Here is a 19,339-nt window from a genome sequence, read left to right as displayed (position 1 = left end):
AGCTCCCCTAGACAAACCCTGCCTGGCTCTTGCTGCTTAGACACTCCAGGAACCCCTTGCATAAAGCTGGGACTGGTTCTGTGCATTATTTCTTTATTTGATTTGTCTGCCTAGCATGCAGTCACCAAGTTTATAGTATCTCCTACAATGGACTAGAAGTTCCCTAAGGATGAGGACTGAAGTCGCTGCTTCTGTGCCCATCATTGTGCTTGGTACCCAGGGAGGTCCGTCTCAAGTGAGGGGTTTTCCATGCATGAGAAACAGTATGTTTTAGAGACCCTGCCTTGAGCAAAGGATACATGGGCCTAGGACACAGGCAGGCGTAGTGCCGTTCCTAGGTCCACTCCTTGCCACTATCTAAACCTCATAGAAGCTACTGATGTGAGACATCCAGGTAAGAGCTTCCAAGAGGTGAGAACAACACTCACCACCAAAGAGAAAACCCAGCCTACACTAAACTCATTCAAAAGGGGATATTAAGAAAGCCATCTGATACCTTAAGGTACTTTACAAGTTCGTTTCCTAAGGCTTGGGCTCCAGATTCGGTTTTCTGACAGTACTGGAAAAAATTATGTAAATGCTGATCCTGTGGTGGGGAAAAAGGAAAAGAAGAAGAAAGTCTATTAGTATACACTCTGTGGAAATAGAAGCATTTGTTTCTTGCAGCATGCTTTTTTGCTGTTTTTGTTGTTGTTGTTTTTGTTGTTGCCGTTTTTTAGAGACAGAGTCTTGCTCTGTCGCACTGGCTGGGGTACAGTGGCACGACCATGGGTCACTGCAGCCTTGACCTCCCAGCCTCCTGCAATCCCCCCACCTTAGCCTCCTAGGTAGCTGGGACTACAGGCACACATCACCATGCCTGGCTAATTTTTGTATTTTTGCAGAGACAAGGTTTTGCCATGTTGGCCAGGCTGTTCTCAAACCCCTGGGCTCAAGTGATCTGCCCACCTTGGCCCCCCAAAATGCTAGGATTACAGGTGTGAGCCACTGTGCCCAGCTTCATCTTATTAAGACTAAAAATTGATCATGTACAAATAATAACATCAAGAAGATCCTCCCACAAAAGAGGAAATCTGTTGGAAAATGATGCTTGTTCTACTCATTTATATGAATACATATGAGCACCTCAGTTGTACTTTCTTTAGAAAAAGACCTATAGAGTAAAAAAATAGTACTATAACACATCAGGATTTTTTTCTTCTTGCAAAATGGTGCAAACTTAGTCACAGAGCAGCCACTGCTAATTTTACTGAAGGAGCACGTACCTGAGTATACACTGTAGAAACCAGATGAGTGGAAATTTTCAGCAGTGGCTTGCCTCCATCTACCCATTTAATTTCCGGACCATAATGCTAAAAAAAATACGGAGGGAACAATATCTCTACAGATTAGTTATTTTGGCTCTAACATGATTATCAATGAGGGTAATGATGAGGGACTGAAAGAGGGCCCAGAGAACTTTAGTGACTTGGCAACTGTGCTGGGCCCACAGCAGGAATGCAGATGTTACACATTTCTGTCCCCTTTCTTCCCCCAAAGTACAATGCTTTTATTACTGGATTTTCTAAGTTATCGTTTCTGTTTCTTGCAGCTGTGTGAGTTATTGTTCATTTGAGAGGAAAAGAATCCTACTATACCAGTATCTGAACCCAACTTGAGCTCAGGATTCTGAAGGAGACAGTAAAAGGTGCCAGATAAAGCAAACAGCACAATATGCAGGCCTGGCATGGGCAAAGGGTCAATCGTCTGCTCACACTAACTTCAACTTTTGAAACCTCAGTTTTTCTCTCATGCTCAATTATACAAGTTATTCTTCTTTGGGAAAATTTAACTATTTGTCTATAATATGAACTCAAATTTGGCATTACTTAAATGCAGACAAACATAAAAAGAACAGGCTTTATTTAAGCATGTTATAAAGCTGCAGTCTATAAAATTTAAGATGGCTAAAAAGAATGCAAAGCCAACAAAGCAATTGAAGAAATCTGGGGAAAATTAGGCTTTCACGAATCAGAAAGGTTTCAGAATGCGCAACCACGTGGGTGAGAGATTTGGCGAATTTGACTTACTTTAAGCTGGAGGAAAATTCCTAATAGTTTGCATGACCCTAAGAACTCATCTTTATTTGAGCATGGCCAGTTGGCAGAGACAGACCTTATCCCAAATCTCCAAGTCTCTATTTCTCTGCTGAGACACCACTAGTTCAGGGCTTACAAAATGCCCAAACTGTAATTCTGACATTGTGGTAGCTGCCAACAGCACTGTCTTCAATTGGCCAAAGTTTACTTGAAAATGAATAACTAAAATCAAAATGGTGGAAGAACAAAAATACTGTGTGCTTTTTGTGTGTTATTGTTGTTGTAGTTATTCTTTAATGTTTTCTGAAGAACCTGGGATGAACCGATCCTAAAATGTGACATACCCTGCCCATTCCAAGCTCCTGGTAGCCAAGGTAGCCTGAAGGAAGGTTCGCCGAGACTGGGATGTGCTGCTCACTCGTCACCACCCTTCCGTCTTTCAGTAGAGGAAGCCAGGAGTAGCCAACTGTTGAAAACAGAACAATGACAACAACAAAATACTGTGAGTGTATGAAAACTTATGAAAGAAAGCCAATGTAAAACTCTCTGATTTTTAAGAACTTTTCATATCAATTAGAGTAAGAAATTTAAAAGGCCCTAAATGTAATCTCTGCAGAACATTGTCTACAATGTACTTAGGCCTCTTTGGAGTTAGAACTCTACAATCTTCTTTTATAAAAATGTACATATGCAGGCTGGGCATGGTGGCTCACACCTGTAATCCCAGCACTTTGGGAGGCAGAGGTGGGCAGATTGCTTGAGCTCACGAGTTCGAGACCAGCCTGGGCAACATGGCGAAATCCCGTCTCTACAAAAAAATACAAAAATTAGCCAGGGGGCGGTGGTGCATGCCTGTAGTCCCAGCTATTCAGGAGGCTGAGGTGGGAGGACAGCTTGAGCTCAAAAATTAAAAAAAAAAAAAAAAAATTACATATGCTCCCCAGACATGCTACATATCCGTTACCTACAAAATTCATCTAAAGATCCCTTTGCAAACACATGGAAATTCAGAATGCTAATACAATTTAAGAACCTAATGTTTCAATTATTTAAAATCAAAGGAATGGTGAACCCCCCCCCCCAACCTTGGGTTTCAACGACATCCCTCTTCTTCGTGCTTCCTTTACTTGAGTTGTCACAGCTGACATGGAAGAATGTGAGCAACAGGTGGTGCTTTTCATGCAGCTGAGTGGGCAACTCTATTTTAATCTGCAAGGAAGACAAAATAACAACCGAATATTCTAAAAACACAGAAATTCTCAGTGGAAGCAGAGACACTATGTGTTACCCAACGCACAAACGTGCACTTGTTCTCCGAGCGGATATTAACATTTGCACTCAAAGATACTGAGACTATAAATTGTGCCAAGCAAGAAATGAATCCTGAATTCACCACTCAGAAACAGGAAGAGAGGTGATGGTATTTCTAGAAAGAACTGGAAAACACACGATAGTAACTACTACGCTAAGTTACCACAGCCAAGGCATTATGAAGAACCAGGATAGAACATTCCAAAGTAGCATGCATACAGTGGTTTCAATGAATTACATTACAATTTTATGTAAACAAATCCAATGATAAGAAAGAAAGATTCTCAGGTCCAACAAATGTAACTAAAGTATGAATTTGAAAGGAAATAAACCAGAATATTTATTGTGGTAGTGATAGTGGGATTATGACTTTTTCTTTTCCGTATTATCTGCATTTTCCAAGTTTCTATTTTTTTAATAACAAAAATGTTACTTTTACAATCAGAAAAAAATATATAAAAGAAATACTTCAACATGCAGTTCTATCTCTGTAATTTCAGGGTAATATGCAGCTTCTCTTGAATTTGGCTTTACCAGGCAAATACATTAAAGTTTCCCTTAAAAACTGGTCAAATTGGGTTTTCCCTTGAATACATCACTTACCTCATCATAAAATTCTGGGTTTTGGTGATGGTGTAAAACTGCAGCAAAGGCGCTTCTTGTGAACACTGGCCCGCCAGGTCTGCCATAAATGCACTAAAATAAGAGTTACCAAAGGGAAACATCAGGGTTCAATTGAGTAAGAAATTAAACTCAGCTATATTGTAAAGGAGGAGGCATTCCTACCGTATAGACTTAACATCACCACTTCTGACAGACCCCAGGCCTGGGAACCCCGGACTGCTGGGTCCTGCCCACCTTCCAGCTTGCTTCAAAGCCCACCTGCCTGCTCCCCGTCCTGCCCTTCCAGGTCACAGCCCTGGATGACGCCTTGCTCACTGTTCCCTTTCACATTTCCATGCCTTTTCTTATGCAATTCTTCCGTCCAAATAACCTTTGCTTCTGTGTGCATCAAGAAAACGCTCAAGCATTCTTCAAGAAATTGTCAACTCCTTCCATGTGTCCCCTCAGCATTTTTCTGTATTAATTTTCAGTTTTGTCCAAAACTCCATTTCGTACCATCTGTGTACCAAGATCTTTTTCTCCATGGCTGTTTTTCCCACTAGACTGAATTTCTTGAGGACAGAAACTATATTTTATATATATATATATGTGTGTGTGTGTGTGTGTGTGTGTGTGTGTATATATATATATATATATATATATATATATATATTTTGCATCTTTGTCTCCTTCTCCTCTTAGGAAGTCACTTTCACATAGTCACAGTAAAACAATTTGGGTTATGGAGGCAGATTGCCTGGGTTTGAATCTTGGTTCCACTAATGTTTTACCCTAGGCAATAAATTCTGCACTACTCCCCTCACCTGAAAAATATGAATAATAATACTTAATTCATCAAAAGACTGTTATGAGAACCAAGAGTTAAACACACACTAGAGCAGTGCCTGAAGTACAAACAGCTTTCAATAAACGTTACCTATAATCTACTGCTGTGATTATTACTATACTGTAGCAAACATTTAATAAAGATCGATTGTTGATCAGTTATTATTTCTATTATCAACATTATTCATATAATTCGTAGCTCCGACGAATTATGAGCACTTGGCTCATAGTAGGTGGACAGTAAGTGTTTGCTGAATTGAGTATGTATAAGAAACTTTCATCCTTAAAGAGAATAAAAAAACAGTCAATTAGGAGCAAGAACCTAAATATTCCATATTCTTTAAGATTCAGCATATATGTTTATACATTGTAAAATTATCTATTTTTGATTTGTGTCAATTAAAATGTGCTAAATTGTTTTAGTTGTATGGTATAATGAAAGTGCATTTTGAAAATGGAAAAATCAGAATATGTAGGTGAACATATATTTAAAAAAAAAAAACAAAAAAACAAACCTTAAGGGGCTGAGAGTCTTCCTCATCTGAATCTTTGAATTCAATGCAAATCGCAATATTTCTAGCCTGCAGCAATAGTTAAACAAAACAGAATAAGAAAAAAACCCAGAAAGTCAGACTATGTAAATATTTATAAAAGAACATGGGAAGCTGAATCTAAAGGGAGGGTTTGACATCAAGAACGAAACCCCTACTTTCACACTCACCTTGGCAAAAGACTTCTGACTGTCGTATTTCAAGTACTTAGGATAAACGTAAAGGTGATTGGTGTAGATAGTGTAAGGCTGAGTGTGTTTTGGTATGCAGGGCACAAATTCCTCCACTTCAAACGTGATGGGAGTTTTACTGCAGGTTTCAAATTGTTTTGTGGGAATGTATGATGAATTAACATAATCTGAAAAAATATTCAAAATAATTCAAACTGAAGTAAAAACTAAACTAACAAAAATTCTGTCTATTATGTAGAACTGACACTTACTAGGGAAGTCTGAGGAAACATTATCGATTGTAATGTCTAGATTGCCTAAAATCACTGGGAGCTTAGCCATCTTCTCAGGTCTGCAAACAAAAGAAGAGAAAAATCAAACATTGGTAAGCTAACTCTAAAACCAACACTCTAGAGCAGCACTTCCAAGAGAAACATAAACCAAGCCATAAAGACAATTTTAAACATTCTAGTAGCCTCATGCAAAACGGCAAACAGGAACTAATAACATTAATTTTAATAATATACTTTATTCAACCAAATAGGTCCAAAATATTACCATTTCAGTATTTAATCAGTATAAAAAATGTGCACTCTAAGTCTTTAAAACCAGATGTGTATTACTGGTTTTATACTTGAAGCACATCTCAATTCAGACATCCTGTATTTCACAGGACAGCCACACATGGCTAGTGGCTGCGCACTGTACAGTACAGGTCTAGATAAAGAATATCAGCAAAACAGTTATAGCTCAAGTGTTCCTGAACCACTCCAGCCTCACCACAAATATTTGGCTCATTTAGAATCATCACCATTTGGGGGAGCTAAGCTATGAGGATGCAAAGGCATCAGAATGATACAATGAACTGTGGCGACCTGGGGAAAAGGGTGGGAGTGGGGTGAGGGATAAAAGACTACAATTGGGTGAGGGATAAAAGACTACAACAGGACTAACCATCCTGGCTAACACGGTGAAACCCCGTCTCTACTAAAAAAATACAAAAAACTAGCCGGGCGAGGTCGCGGGCGCCTGTAGTCCCAGCTACTTGGGAGGCTGAGGCAGGAGAATGGCATGAACCTGGGAGGCGGAGCTTGCAGTGAGCTGAGATCCGGCCACTGCACTCCAGCCCGGGAGACAGAGCGAGACTCCGTCTCAAAAAAAAAAAAAAAAAAAAAAAATACAATCACCACCATTAGGAACTAGAAATCATCTTAGGCTCCAGCGTCCAGCAAAATGCTGGGTACGTACAGAGTCAAAGCTCACTGAAATTGTTGTATTAACATTTGTTCGTACTCAATCCAATACAGGAATCCCCTGTGACACTCCTGACAAGTGCTGCTACTGCCTCACCCTTCCTAGTGACAATGAGACTTCTGACCCCGCGGTTTTGACACTCGTCTGCTCTTCCTCATAGCATGGTGAAATTCACCTCCCTGAAACTTCTACTCACCAAGGGGTTTAGTGATGTTCCTCTGTCTTTCCGCCACCTATACCACACATTCTGAAGCCCTCTATTCTCACACTTATGTACCTTGCCCCAATGTCATTCTCTCCCAGAAGAACCTGCCATTTATATTACGGTGCCTGGAACTGCATAAATCTGGCCAGTGTGGGTGCACAGCTCGGTGCACAGCGCCTGTCTGGTTTTTTACAATATACCTGTCTACTAACATAGCCCCAAAGCTATTATTTTTAGGTAGCCATACCAATTCTAGTGACTCACTGGAAATTTAGTCACCTAAAATCCCTACATCTTTTTTCACATGCTTATTTCTTTGTCCTTTATTTATATAATTATATTTTTGGACCTCAGAAGAGAATTTAATTTTTGTCTTGCCGAAATTTCATCGTATTATGTTTGAGCTATTTCTAGTTCATCAAAGTCCTCCTAGATCCAGATTCTAACATCTACTGCATTAGATATTCCTAATAGCTTTATGCCACAAAAATATTTAATCAGGATTTTATAGTCTCATAAAAATCATTGATAAAGATATTGCACAGAATATTGCCAAGAACAGGCTCCTTCTCAAGTCTCTGGAGGCCTGTTTCCAGACTGATACTAGCTCATTAATCACCCTTCCTAGCATCTGGTTTTTCCAGCAGTTGAACAACTGCCCACTCACATGTGCAGTGCTTCTCTGACTCGTTCACAGGCTACTACGGCACCCACACGTGGTAAATACATTCTGCTGAAGCCTTTGCACTCCTCTACTACACCAGCTTAGCAGCGCAGTTACAAAGAGAGAAGAAATGCGGTTAGGATGATAGTTCAACACAACGTGACTGAGTCCTAGGAAACAGAATGCTGCCTCACCGTCCTTCCTAAGCCACCTGTTTCAGATTTCCTTTAGAACGTTGTCAAGGTTCACCAAAGCACAGGGACTGGCAGATTCGGCATTTGGTTTTGTTCCCATTTTTGACAAGTTTCTACCTCCTATTTTGCAAATTCCTTGGACATGACTGTTGTCTACTAAGCAGCCTCACGCATCATTCCTCAGTACAACTTGGAATATTTTTCACCTGAATTAGGACTTCCCTAAAATTTCTAAATTCCTGCATCCTTAAGACTAGACACGATGTTGAGAAGATCCATCGTGGCCCATCACCAGCTCTAAGTTGTTAAATCTCTTTCTCCCAGGGTCCCTCCCTCTCATTTCCACTTGTCTTCTGTTTACACCTGAGTTTAAACGAACAGTTCCTGAAAGAGGTAATGGTCAGGAAGGTAAGTCAATTTTTCACACGATCTGCCTTCTGTTGAAAAGATTTCTGGCCAAGAGCTCTCCGGGTACAGCCGAGCACTCCCCTGCAGTTTGCCCCTGTGCCTGCGGTGTGAGCTGCTTCACACACACAAGATCCTTTTCTTCTGGTGGGAGGAGGGGCAGCAGCCTTCCCTCAAGGGTCAGTCATTTCCTGAGAGCTTTCCACTGACCGTCTCCCAAGCTCTGGGCACTCTCCTATGATGATATCTTGTGGGAGCCTCTTTCAGCTTCACACAGAGCTCTTCAGGGGTGTCAACCTTCAGACCAGGGGTTTTATGACGGTATCGATTTTCTTGACATACAGTGTCTTGCTCACCTCTTCACTGGAGCAATTCAACACCACAACACATCACAAGACCCTGCACTCCCCAAATTTTAGAGACACCTATGAAGTTGTATCTGCTTCGAGTTAGAAATATTCTGTTTATTACAAATTATATTTTAAATGTAAGTAAGTATGCAAGGGTAACGGATTTCACCCCTCCTAATTATTTCCAACTATGAATGAACAGGCACCTTCGTCACCATTTTTAAGATCACTCCAACATCCTCCACATATAAATTTTTGAGAGAGATTGAATACAATTAAAATATGTTTCTAAGCAACATATTTTAATTAAACAGTCTTTACTGGAAATCTTCCTATAATGTATTGTATACTTCTGTGCCTAACTATAGTTATTTCTTACTCTAATTTCCTCCCTCTGCTGAGAGATTTTACTTCTAGTTGCTGCTTCTGTAAAGGCATTCTTTCCATGTGTTTCCAAGCACATTTCTGAGTTTAGTTCCATATTATGTAGCACATGTACTTTTAAAAGTTTTTTTTTTTTTTTTTTTTTGGCAGCTTTAAGTTTTCAAAAACCCAATCTTAAACCCATTTCAAAAGTTTATGGTTTTTGTTGAATCTGGTTTATTAGACATCAAACACAGGCAATAAAGATTTTACTGCCTTTTTATGCATTTCCAAAGCGGTGGTGTGTGCGTGTTACACAAAGTGAATTATTTCATGACTGAGAATAGTTTTGGTCTTTTTGCTTTGTTTTGCTAAAGAGTACCTATATTCTTTGCAAAATTTATAAAATAATACTTCAACATGAAAACTCATCTTAAAATTACACGAATTAAATAAGCATGCAATACAGACACTTGCAGGATGCCTGGCCTCTGGGAACGGCTCCTGTCTGTGTGTGAACATAGAAGTGAGGCTCAAACTCTCTCTTAGGAAAATTTTCCCTTCCCACTGCCCGTCCATTCCTGCTGACTCAACAATTCCCACAGAGGAAAGGAGAATGGTATCACCAACTAGCAGTCCTCCCATGCCCGCAGATTTAGGGTCCTTATCTAAGTGTTTCTGCAGCCTGGTCCTCCCTTCCTGACTTCCTGTATTGGCTCATTAAAATGATTAGCTGGCAATACAGGTGTGTTTGGACTGCTGTTGGTGGTGAGTTTAATCTTCTAACTGTGTTTTGTGGAAGGAAATATTCCCTAAAAGCTTTGGTGTCACTTAAAAAAAAAACAAAAAACTATATATGATTGAAAGAAATTTGAGATATTTTTGTTTAAATAAAAATCACTGAATTTATGTCTATGAAGAAAATTCAATAAGCATTTATCAAGTGGTTAGGATATACTGCAATGTATGTACTCAGGACCATGGAGGAATGCAAACAAATATGATTTCTCTCCTCAAGAAGCCAAAAGTCCATTAGATACTGTAAGCTACTTAACGGCATATGAGGGCAATTACTTTCACAGAGTATGTACGAACCACTACCAGAAGGCAGAGTATCTAGATCTAACGAGAGGGAATAAGAGATGGTATCAGTATTCATGGTGGAAGAAATCACCTTAATGCCTTTTGCATTTATTCCCCACCATGGTTTTAGGGGGCAGGGGCCATTATTATCCACCCTTAGAAAGAGGAGGAGGCTCAGGCAGAGAAGCCAAGTAACTGCCTCCAGGTCTCCCAGCATGGAAGTGAGCTACAGACTGGGCTTTGAAAGATGAGTAGAGTTCCCTCAGAGAGACAAAGGAAAAGGGGAGGTGTGTATGCTGTGTATGTTTGTGATTTATGTGCTGCTTGAAGAGGCAAGAAGGGGACACAATTTGGAGAGAGAGAAAAGCATGGCAGAGGGAAGTCCACAGTGAGTTTAGAGAAAGTCAAGCAGCCCTACTTGGCTTGAGTGCAGTGTAACCACAGCAAAATAGGGGTAAAGCTGTAAAACTTGGATGCAAAGAAAATGAGTGTACAAATAAACATAGATACATTAAGTTGCGTATGCAAAACCTTAGGAGTATTATTACCTAAACTATCCAACGTACTACCATTGAAAAGGTCTACATTTTAAAGAAAACATCCTATTTTTATACTTTGCCTTCATGCCTTCACATTTCCTGCAGAAGTTAGAAAATATAAGATACCATCCTCATCCAGGAGATACCACCATAAACAAATCAAATCGAAAATACTAAGTCTCTCTTCTTATAAAATGTCAGCAGTATCATCTATCTGACAGAATTGCTTTCTTACTAAATCTTGGAACATATCCCCGGGTAATTATTGCAAGGGAAAAAGAAAAGTGGCTTATGAGCTTTGGCAGCTGTTTTGTAAAGACTGAGACAGGGTGAAGAAATTTTTCTCATGCATTATTAAATAACATTTTGAGACGATCATGAGGGTAGAAACAATAGTTTTGGATCCAAGCTGGTGCCCAGGCCACTGACATGAGATTATTTCCTGTAAAAAATAAAGAGGAAAGAAAAATAGCAATGCAAAGTTTCTTTAAAAATGAAAAAGGAATCCTCCAATTCCCCTAATTCTGTTGTGAAGAATGCGGGGAGTGGGCACCAACGTTTCCTTGGATACTGATTGAGGAGAGTGGCCTCACTTATCCCGCCGCGTCTTCTATGCTGTCAGCATTGGATCCCTGTTTTCAAGTTTCTGGGTCTCTAACTGGCCACCTGGAGCACACTCTTCACACCAATGCCCTCCCGCTGAGCACACGCATGAAGAAATGGTGTGCAGAAGAGAAGCCACATTGGTTTTCCCTGTGTTCTTTGCTGCCGGGCCATGGGCTTTCTGCTCCGATCACTTTCAGATTCGTGGCCATGTGAAGCCCCACTCCCCAGCCTCCACTGAAGACAGGACCATGAGCAGGGGCTGCCCCTGAGGAGCCGCCACTGTGGGGAAGTGTCAGGCTAATCAGCCTAGGAAGTAACTTCTGAGACAGGGCTCCAACCTCCATCAATATAAAAAACTTCATTCTTTGTTTCGTCTGAATATAAAAGTGTTAGTGTTTTTTTTTTAAAAAGTTCATATAAAAATGACAGAATGCTATAAAGTGGAAGGTGAAATATCACCCATCAACCCATCCCTCAGAGATAACCATGATTATTTGGCATATATCCTAAATAGCTATTTTTATGCCTGTCGTTCCATCTAGACAACTACTTGATTATCCATTTCTTTCATTTACATACAAAAGAAATATATGATATTTTCTTTCAAAAAAAATAGTCACACAGATATATTTTTCTTCCTTAATAATGTAGTGTATTCACCTTCCTAAGTCCACACAGACCTACCTATTGGTTATTAAGAGTTGCATAGTAGTTAAGTGAAAGAAAATATTGAAATCTATCCAACTAAAGGTGACTGGGTTTTGAAAACATTAGTAAGAATGAAATTTTCTTGAAACTCAAAAAATGACAATAACTACTATATGATAATATAGTATGTATGATAATCTATTACCCACTACCAATAGAGAAGATTTTTTAAAGATTCTAACTGTGGCTTATAGGCATAATTCTGAAAAATCAGAAACATATTAAAAGTCAAAAAATGGCCAGGTGTGGTGGCTCACACCTGTAATCTAGCACTTTGGGAGGCTGAGGCAGGTGGATTGCCTGAAGTCAGAAGTTTGAGACCTAGGCAACATGGTGAAACCTCATCTCTACTAAAATACAAAATACAAAAAATACAAAAAAATACAAAAAAAAAAAAAAAAATTAGCCGGGTGTGGTGGGAGATGCTTGTAGTCCCAGCTACTTGGGAGGCTGAGTCAGGAGAATTGCTTGAACCCGGGAGGCAGAGGTTGCAGTGAGCCAAGATAGTGCCACTGCACTCCAGCCTGGCGACAGAGCAAGACTCCATCTCAGAAAAAGAAAAAAGTCAAAAAATGGGGGAAGAGTTAAACAATCTATGGTCTATCTCAATGGACTATTATAATACTTATAGATTAAACATGATGTCTATAAAAATGTGTATGTCACACTTTCAGAAAATACTTGAGTTATGCAGGGAAATATCACATATTTGGTATGATCATAGCTACGTAAGATAAACTAAAATAAAATGTAAAGAAATAAAATGTAAAAAAAATGTTCCCAACCGGGCACGGTGGCTCATGCCTGTAATCTCAGCACTTTGGGAGGCCCAGGCGGGTGGATCACCTGAGGTTGGGAGTTCGAGACCAGCCTGACCAACATGGAGAAACCCCATCTCTACTAAAAATACAAAATTAGCTAGGCGTGGTGGCTCATACCTATAATACCAGCTACCAGGGAGGCAGGAGAATTGCTTGAACCTGGGAGGCGGAGGTTGCGGTGAGCCGAGATCGGGCCATTGCACTCCAGCCTGGGCAACAAGAGTGAAACTCTGTCTCAAAAAAAAAAAAAAAACAAAAAAAACCTCTTCCCCTCTAGGCTGGGGGCAGTGGTTCACGCCTGTAATCCCAGCACTTTGGGAGGCCGAAGCGGGCAGATCACAAGGTCAGCAGTTTGAGACCAGCCTGGCCAATATGGTGAAACCCCGTCACTACTAAAAATACAAAAATTAGCCAGGCGTGGTGGTGGGCGTCTGCAGTCCCAGCTACTCGGGAGGCTGAGGCAGGAGTGAGCCAAAATCGCGCTACTGCACTCCAGCCTGAGGGACAGAGCGAGACTCCGTCTCAAAAAAAAAAAAAAAAAAATCCCCAAAAGTTCACCATGAAGGGTAAAACTTGTAGTAAGCCTTTTTTCTTCCTTTTATTCTTCTATTTTTCTCAAAATTTTTAAAATGAACATGTATTATGTTTGTAAATTCAAGAACTTCTATGATGTAAAAGCAAAAATAAGGTACTATTCTTTCATTTAGTCTTTCATGAAGAACAGATTCACAGGGATCCAGGGGGCACTCTCTGGCCAAGACCTGTGTCCTTACCAGGTCATAAAACTGTCAGATAGTGACTGGGAATTTGGGGCACCTGTATGGTTCAGGAACCCTGGAAGGCTAACCCAGCAGGCCTCATCCTTCACCAGCATCCTCCTCTCCCCGTTCTCCAATTCCCTACGTGAACTGGAAAAGGTTCATTCCAAATCAACCCAGTGGGTATGCACTCTGCTTTGCTGAACAGGCTAACATCTGTCCAGGTAAGAATTAACTTAATGCTAGCAAAACTGAGGTTGCACTTCTCATTAAAGCTCCAAACAGGGCAAACATCAAGACAGTCGAAAACTGTATGATCACATAACTGAAAGAGACCTTGAGAATCCTTTCTATCTTTTTGAGCCTCGTGACAAGGGATTTCACATCGCTGTGAAGGCTGAAGTCACCTGCTGATGGGGACGTGATTAGATTCTGATTAGGAATACATCGCTATGTTTTTAGAACTTACAGAGCCTGTTTCTATGACTCATATCTTTTCTATTCCTACTACTGAAGAGAGATAAGAAAAAGGTAAAATGAGGTTAAAGAAAGCTAAACCACCATTCTTGAATTCTAGACAAACTGATAAGATTGTTATTTTGATAGGCACAAAAAACAAACAAACAAACAAAACAAGGATATCTTTGGCATAGAATAGTTAGCATTTGGCTCTCAGCTATTTTTTTCATTTCACATCTTCTAGCGCCCTCAGCTCTTTCACCTTCCCAGAATTTCCCCAGAAAAGTTCTAAGACCCATCTCCCTAGCAAAGAAAATCAGTTTCAAAGGCTCAGAAGTGAGCTCTTTAGGATGTAGCAGCAAAACAGCACAGAGGTTAAGAGCACAGACCCTCAGGCAAGACTGACTTGGGGAAGCTGCCAGCCCTGTGATGTTGCACACATTCCTTGCTCCCTCTTTGCCTCACTGTTATGGGTTGAATCATGTCCTCCAAAAGCATGGTGAAGTCCTAACCCTTTGTACCTATAAATGGGACCTATTTGGAAACAGGGTCTCTGCCAATGCAGTCAGTTAAGATGAGATCACTAGGCTCGGCCCTGATCCTTTATCACTAGTGTTCTAAGAAGGGAATTTAGACAGAGACACAAAGGAAGAGGACCATGTGAGGCCACAGGCAGAGTGGAGCAATGCTGCCATCAGCTAAGCAACAACTGGTGCGAGAAACTTTCAAGTTAGATACCTTGCAAGTTATTTATCTTAGACTATTACCACCCCAACACCCAACCAGGAAGCCAAGACCCAGTCATCCTATCTCTTTGACACGACTTGAATTTGTCCCCTTCTTTCTGTTTGCACTTGCAGTGGCTTTGCTGAGTCCTTTCTCACCTCTTGACAAGGTTCCTCAACTGTTTCCTTACCTCCTAGGCTCAACCCTACCCAATCCACCCTTCACAGCACCGCCCAAAACATCCTCTATAGAATTCAAATTAACCAGTTATTCTTCTGATTTTTATCCCATCTTTCTTCTTAAGGGTTTGACGAAATGCTTCATGCTCATTTGCCATCCCCTCTGATGTCTAAATCCAACAACGTAAATGACTGCTCCCCTGTTCCTCCCTCCTCACTACACAGCTTCTTTCAGGTGTGGAAATAAGACTTTGAAACTCACTTCCGAAAGTCTGCAAGTAACTTGAGCATGTCATCATTGGATAGCTTATTGCTGTCTTGCCTGTAGATGGCAGAAAATCTGGCATTTTTGTCAAGATTTCCAGATGCATCCTTAAACAATGTCCTGAAATGGCAAAGCAACATTTCTAAACTGGGTTTCCAAAACACCAAAATCAATTCATTATTTAAATCTGGTTTCTATGAGAAGTCTAATTACTATTCCATTGGCTATAGCCAACAGAAATCTCATTATCTGAAAACATGGAAAACATTTATGGGGATGAGGACAACTAAATCAATTTACATAGAAAACAGTTCCAGTCAATGGCTTGCAGTTAGGAAACAACATACGCAAGTCAAATGCTTAACAAGTAGAGTCAAGAGATAAAGATCACCTCAGGCCACACTGGACTGCCCTGACTTCCAGCTGGAGGCATGTGGTTGGGTCCTAGAATCCCAGCTCTGCAGCTAACACTCCCATGCACCCTGCCACCTCCAGGTAGCACCGCTCCAGACAATGTCTTTCCTCTCTGTGACTCTACTCAATGATTTTTTCAAAATTTAGACTTATGTATTTCTCAATTTTACACACTCAAATCCTCTTTGTCTCTGAACAACAAACAGAATAGGCCTATTGACCCATCCATGCATCTATCTATATCGATTTAAAAGGTATACAAGGTGTTCCTTACCTTGCTGCCCAAGCAAATGGCATTCTATACTGTCCTAGTCTTTGGCATGCCTGCTTGGCATTCTTCAGCACCTTCTGAGCCACCTTGAAGACATGAGAATAAAGCTATGAGATACTGTATCTCACTGAAAGAACTGTGACCTAAATAGCCATCCTTACACGCTCACTAAATAAGTCCTTACCATAGCATCAGATGCATAGAAAAGCACATCATACAGTAATGAATATGGCTGCATTCACACTCTGTGCAGAGTAGTTTATTTAAGGCATTCTCTAGCAGTGATTCTCAAAGAATACAGAATGAAGATTTTCCAAAATCGAAGTCTCTTCTTTGGTCTTTACAGGCAACAAACACGCTGTTTCAGAGGTTTTCATACATCTTTATGACTAAATACTACTTATTATAAGTCTACTGAGTTATTAATAATTACTATTTGGTATCCATACCAAAATATATCACATTATTAGGATTTAAATGAGAACACTAATTAAAATACTAAGCTTTCGCAGCTCCTAATGTGCACTAGCTTATGCTGATTTCCACAATATAAGGGGTAAGATATTAAGATACTGACTTCAGTTAGGCCGGGGCTGTCAATGCTATATTCTTGCCTTCTAAATATGAATTGCTGCTATTTCTACTTCCTAATGATTAATTTTGGTTTGTTGTAGATTGACTAATTAATTCAGAGTGTACAATAAAGCTTATTGGCTTTTAGCCTGAGGCAGGCCTATTATTAATCATCTATACCCCTATTGCTAAAAAAAAAATGCTTAATTTTTCCAAATTAGTCTGTACTATGATAGTGCTTTGTCATCAACGTAAAGTTTGATTGTCTCAGAGTCACAATGAAGGGTCTTTTACATTACTTAAGTTTTTATTTTTATTTTTTTTACTGAAGGGTCTTTTACGTAAGTATATCAAAGTCAAACCGATTTTGGGAAATGTGCTCCAAAGCCAAAGTGTGCTACAGCATCAGCATCACTGTAGAAATGCAGAGTCTCAGGCCTTGCCCCAACCCTCCTGGATAAGAACGTGCATTCTGACAAGACCTCCGGTGATCTGTGTGCACCATCAGCCACAGGAAGGATCTAGAAGGATCCAGAAGGATCTAGACAACAAAGCTGTCTGTCTCTAAGTCACACTGAATCCAGCTGTATGACTCTGTAGGCCATCAAATCTCTCTGGGCTCCACTATCCACACCTGAAAAAGGGGGCTATACTTTTCATGACCCCTGCCAGTTGCGAAACTTTATAATCTTACCATGATCATGCTGTAGGAACTGCTGCCTTCATGAGTAACCTGGAAAATACATCCTAACTGGAAGAGACGTCAGGGATTCATCTGGGACCTCCCCCATTCTCCAGTGAGGTATGTTCTTGCCTCCTTGGATGGGGCGACTTAGTGGGGTTAGGTGTATGAGTCTTAGGGTACAATGATCTGCCTAGCTGCAGGGTCAATTTACTCAAACATTCTCAGGTTCAAGATTTTTTGGTTCTAACAACGATGAATATGTTGTGGAGTAAAACGCAGTAATTTCATAACATTTAAGGCTAAAATATAAGACATCAATAAGCCTTTTCTGCAATGAATGAGGACTTAGCTCTCAGTCATACGAAGGGTGCAAATAGAACACAGTATGTGTGAAAGTCAGAGTAAGAAACCTATTTCTGCCCTTTGGGCCTTTTTCCCCTTCTCTTTATTTTTAAAACATCTATTCACAGGAGATACCTACAGAGACTTTTCATAAAAATTTCCTCCAAAATGAAAATTTACTCTAAATGATGTTCTAGACCATCTTGGAAAACATGAAGAAACAACTCTGACAGACTGAAAAAAAATCATCTCACTGTAACATTTCTGCCAAAACTGTGCTAAAGTAAGATGGTTGAGCCTTAATTCCTGCTTTAATTGAATGCTTTGGAGGTGGCAGGAAAGTAAATGCATGAATAATGTACACATGGATGAGCTTTACATTCCATAAATAATGAAGAAAAAGCAGACTTCAGCAGATGCTCAGTGGACATGGAGGAGTGTGCAGAGGTAAGTTTAGCCTACAGTGATATGTGATTTTTACACCAACATGAGCTGCCAAATTTTAAACCATGCATGCAGCAGGCAGAAGTAACAAAGTTGGTGTGGATGGGCCTTGGAAATGTGTTGCACACACAGTCGGGGGAGGAGATCTTATCTTGGGCCTTCATTGATTATTAATCAAAACATAAAAGAGCCAAAAAAGCTTCTTGTCCAAGGTTTTACAGACTTGATTTAAAAAAATAAAACAGCTTCTCTCCAGAGACCAAACTTTAAACAGCTTTCATCAGCCAAAAACGCTTACTGTTGGAAACAATGTGCCTGGGTAAATGGGCTTTTACTTGACTGGGGCTGTAATAAATGACAATGTCTTCTGGGCTTTCTGTGATTTATGGTGCCCACAGCACTGACTCGTACATGATCTGTTTGATCCTAACACTGTCCCTATGAGGAAGGCAAAGGCAGGAAGTAACATCATCCTTCATGCACAGAAGGAACATCTGGAGGCCAGAGAGGTGATGTGATTTGTGCAAAGGACCCAGATGAGTTAGGTATACAGCACCCAGGTTTCTGACTCCAAAACCCATTTCTCAATGGCCAACCTGCATCCTGTGGACACAGCTATGAGGCATGGGTGCCCACAGAGGTGATGATAGGAAACTCTGAAACCAACTTAGTAAACTTCACTCACAGCCTCTGGGGTATGTGGACCAGTCCTTGTCAGTGAATTCAGGCCTCTCAGATGACCACATAAATTAAAAAAAAAAAGAACTAAAAATATGTAAAACTGGCAAGGATAATAGCACTCAACAGATTACACTAACCAGGTAGCACAAGGTGCTACGAAGTGGCAGTCAAGTGCCCTCTGGCAGCTCCAGCTGTGAGACACTGAGCATGTCACTAAGCCTTGGTGAGCCTCAGTGTCCTGAAATATGAAAGCACATCTTTTACTAGATGACCTCTAATATTTAATAATTCTATGGTATGTCCATGCCTAGGCACTTCCCGAGTAATGAACACCACTTTGGAAAAAAACAAACATACATCACGTATGTTTTCTTTCCATCTTCCACCTAAAACTCTGCCCCCTCTGGTGAAAACCAAGTGGACCTGAATCACTGACACTACTGGTCAGGCCATCTGAGCCAAGGGCATCTCCTGGTCTCCAGCCTCATATATATGTGTAAGTAGACCAAAATATAATTTCAGGACCCAAGAGGCACATTAACAAATATAAGTTTGAATATCATACATGTATTTTCTAACAGAGAAAGTTTACTATTAAGCTGGTAATTCCTTTGCAAATTATTTTAGGAGGTCAGAATTGTCTAGTCAAGTGGAGCATTTTATTTACACATAGGACTACATTTCCTTCACAATAATGACATAAAGTTCAGAGTAAATACATGTAGCATATTTTACGTCTTTTAGAGTATAAATATGGCTTATGTTTTATTTCATTAATCATTTATAGTTTC

General features: G+C 40.2%; 1 protein-coding gene across 17 annotated transcripts in view; it reads right to left on the bottom strand.

Moving 5' to 3' along the window:
* DOCK9 (dedicator of cytokinesis 9) overlaps nt 1–19,339 on the bottom strand; it is a 306,369-nt gene that overhangs the window by 93,920 nt on the left and 193,110 nt on the right. For all 17 annotated transcript variants that reach the window (XM_030922003.1, XM_030922011.1, XM_030922008.1 and 14 more), the window contains exons 14-23: nt 15,827–15,909; nt 15,136–15,258; nt 5,832–5,911; nt 5,560–5,747; nt 5,354–5,419; nt 3,993–4,085; nt 3,164–3,287; nt 2,423–2,544; nt 1,266–1,352; nt 497–586 (exon numbers count right to left, since the gene is read on the bottom strand). In XM_030922003.1, the coding sequence (XP_030777863.1) occupies nt 497–586; nt 1,266–1,352; nt 2,423–2,544; nt 3,164–3,287; nt 3,993–4,085; nt 5,354–5,419; nt 5,560–5,747; nt 5,832–5,911; nt 15,136–15,258; nt 15,827–15,909 (1,056 nt within the window). The remainder of the gene's footprint in view (nt 1–496; nt 587–1,265; nt 1,353–2,422; nt 2,545–3,163; nt 3,288–3,992; nt 4,086–5,353; nt 5,420–5,559; nt 5,748–5,831; nt 5,912–15,135; nt 15,259–15,826; nt 15,910–19,339) is intronic.

The sequence above is a fragment of the Rhinopithecus roxellana genome, chromosome 18, assembly GCF_007565055.1.
Source record: "Rhinopithecus roxellana isolate Shanxi Qingling chromosome 18, ASM756505v1, whole genome shotgun sequence".
Taxonomy (NCBI): Eukaryota; Metazoa; Chordata; class Mammalia; order Primates; family Cercopithecidae; genus Rhinopithecus; species Rhinopithecus roxellana.
Note: the sequence above shows the minus strand (reverse complement) of the source record. Positions and strands in the feature narration are given on the sequence as shown.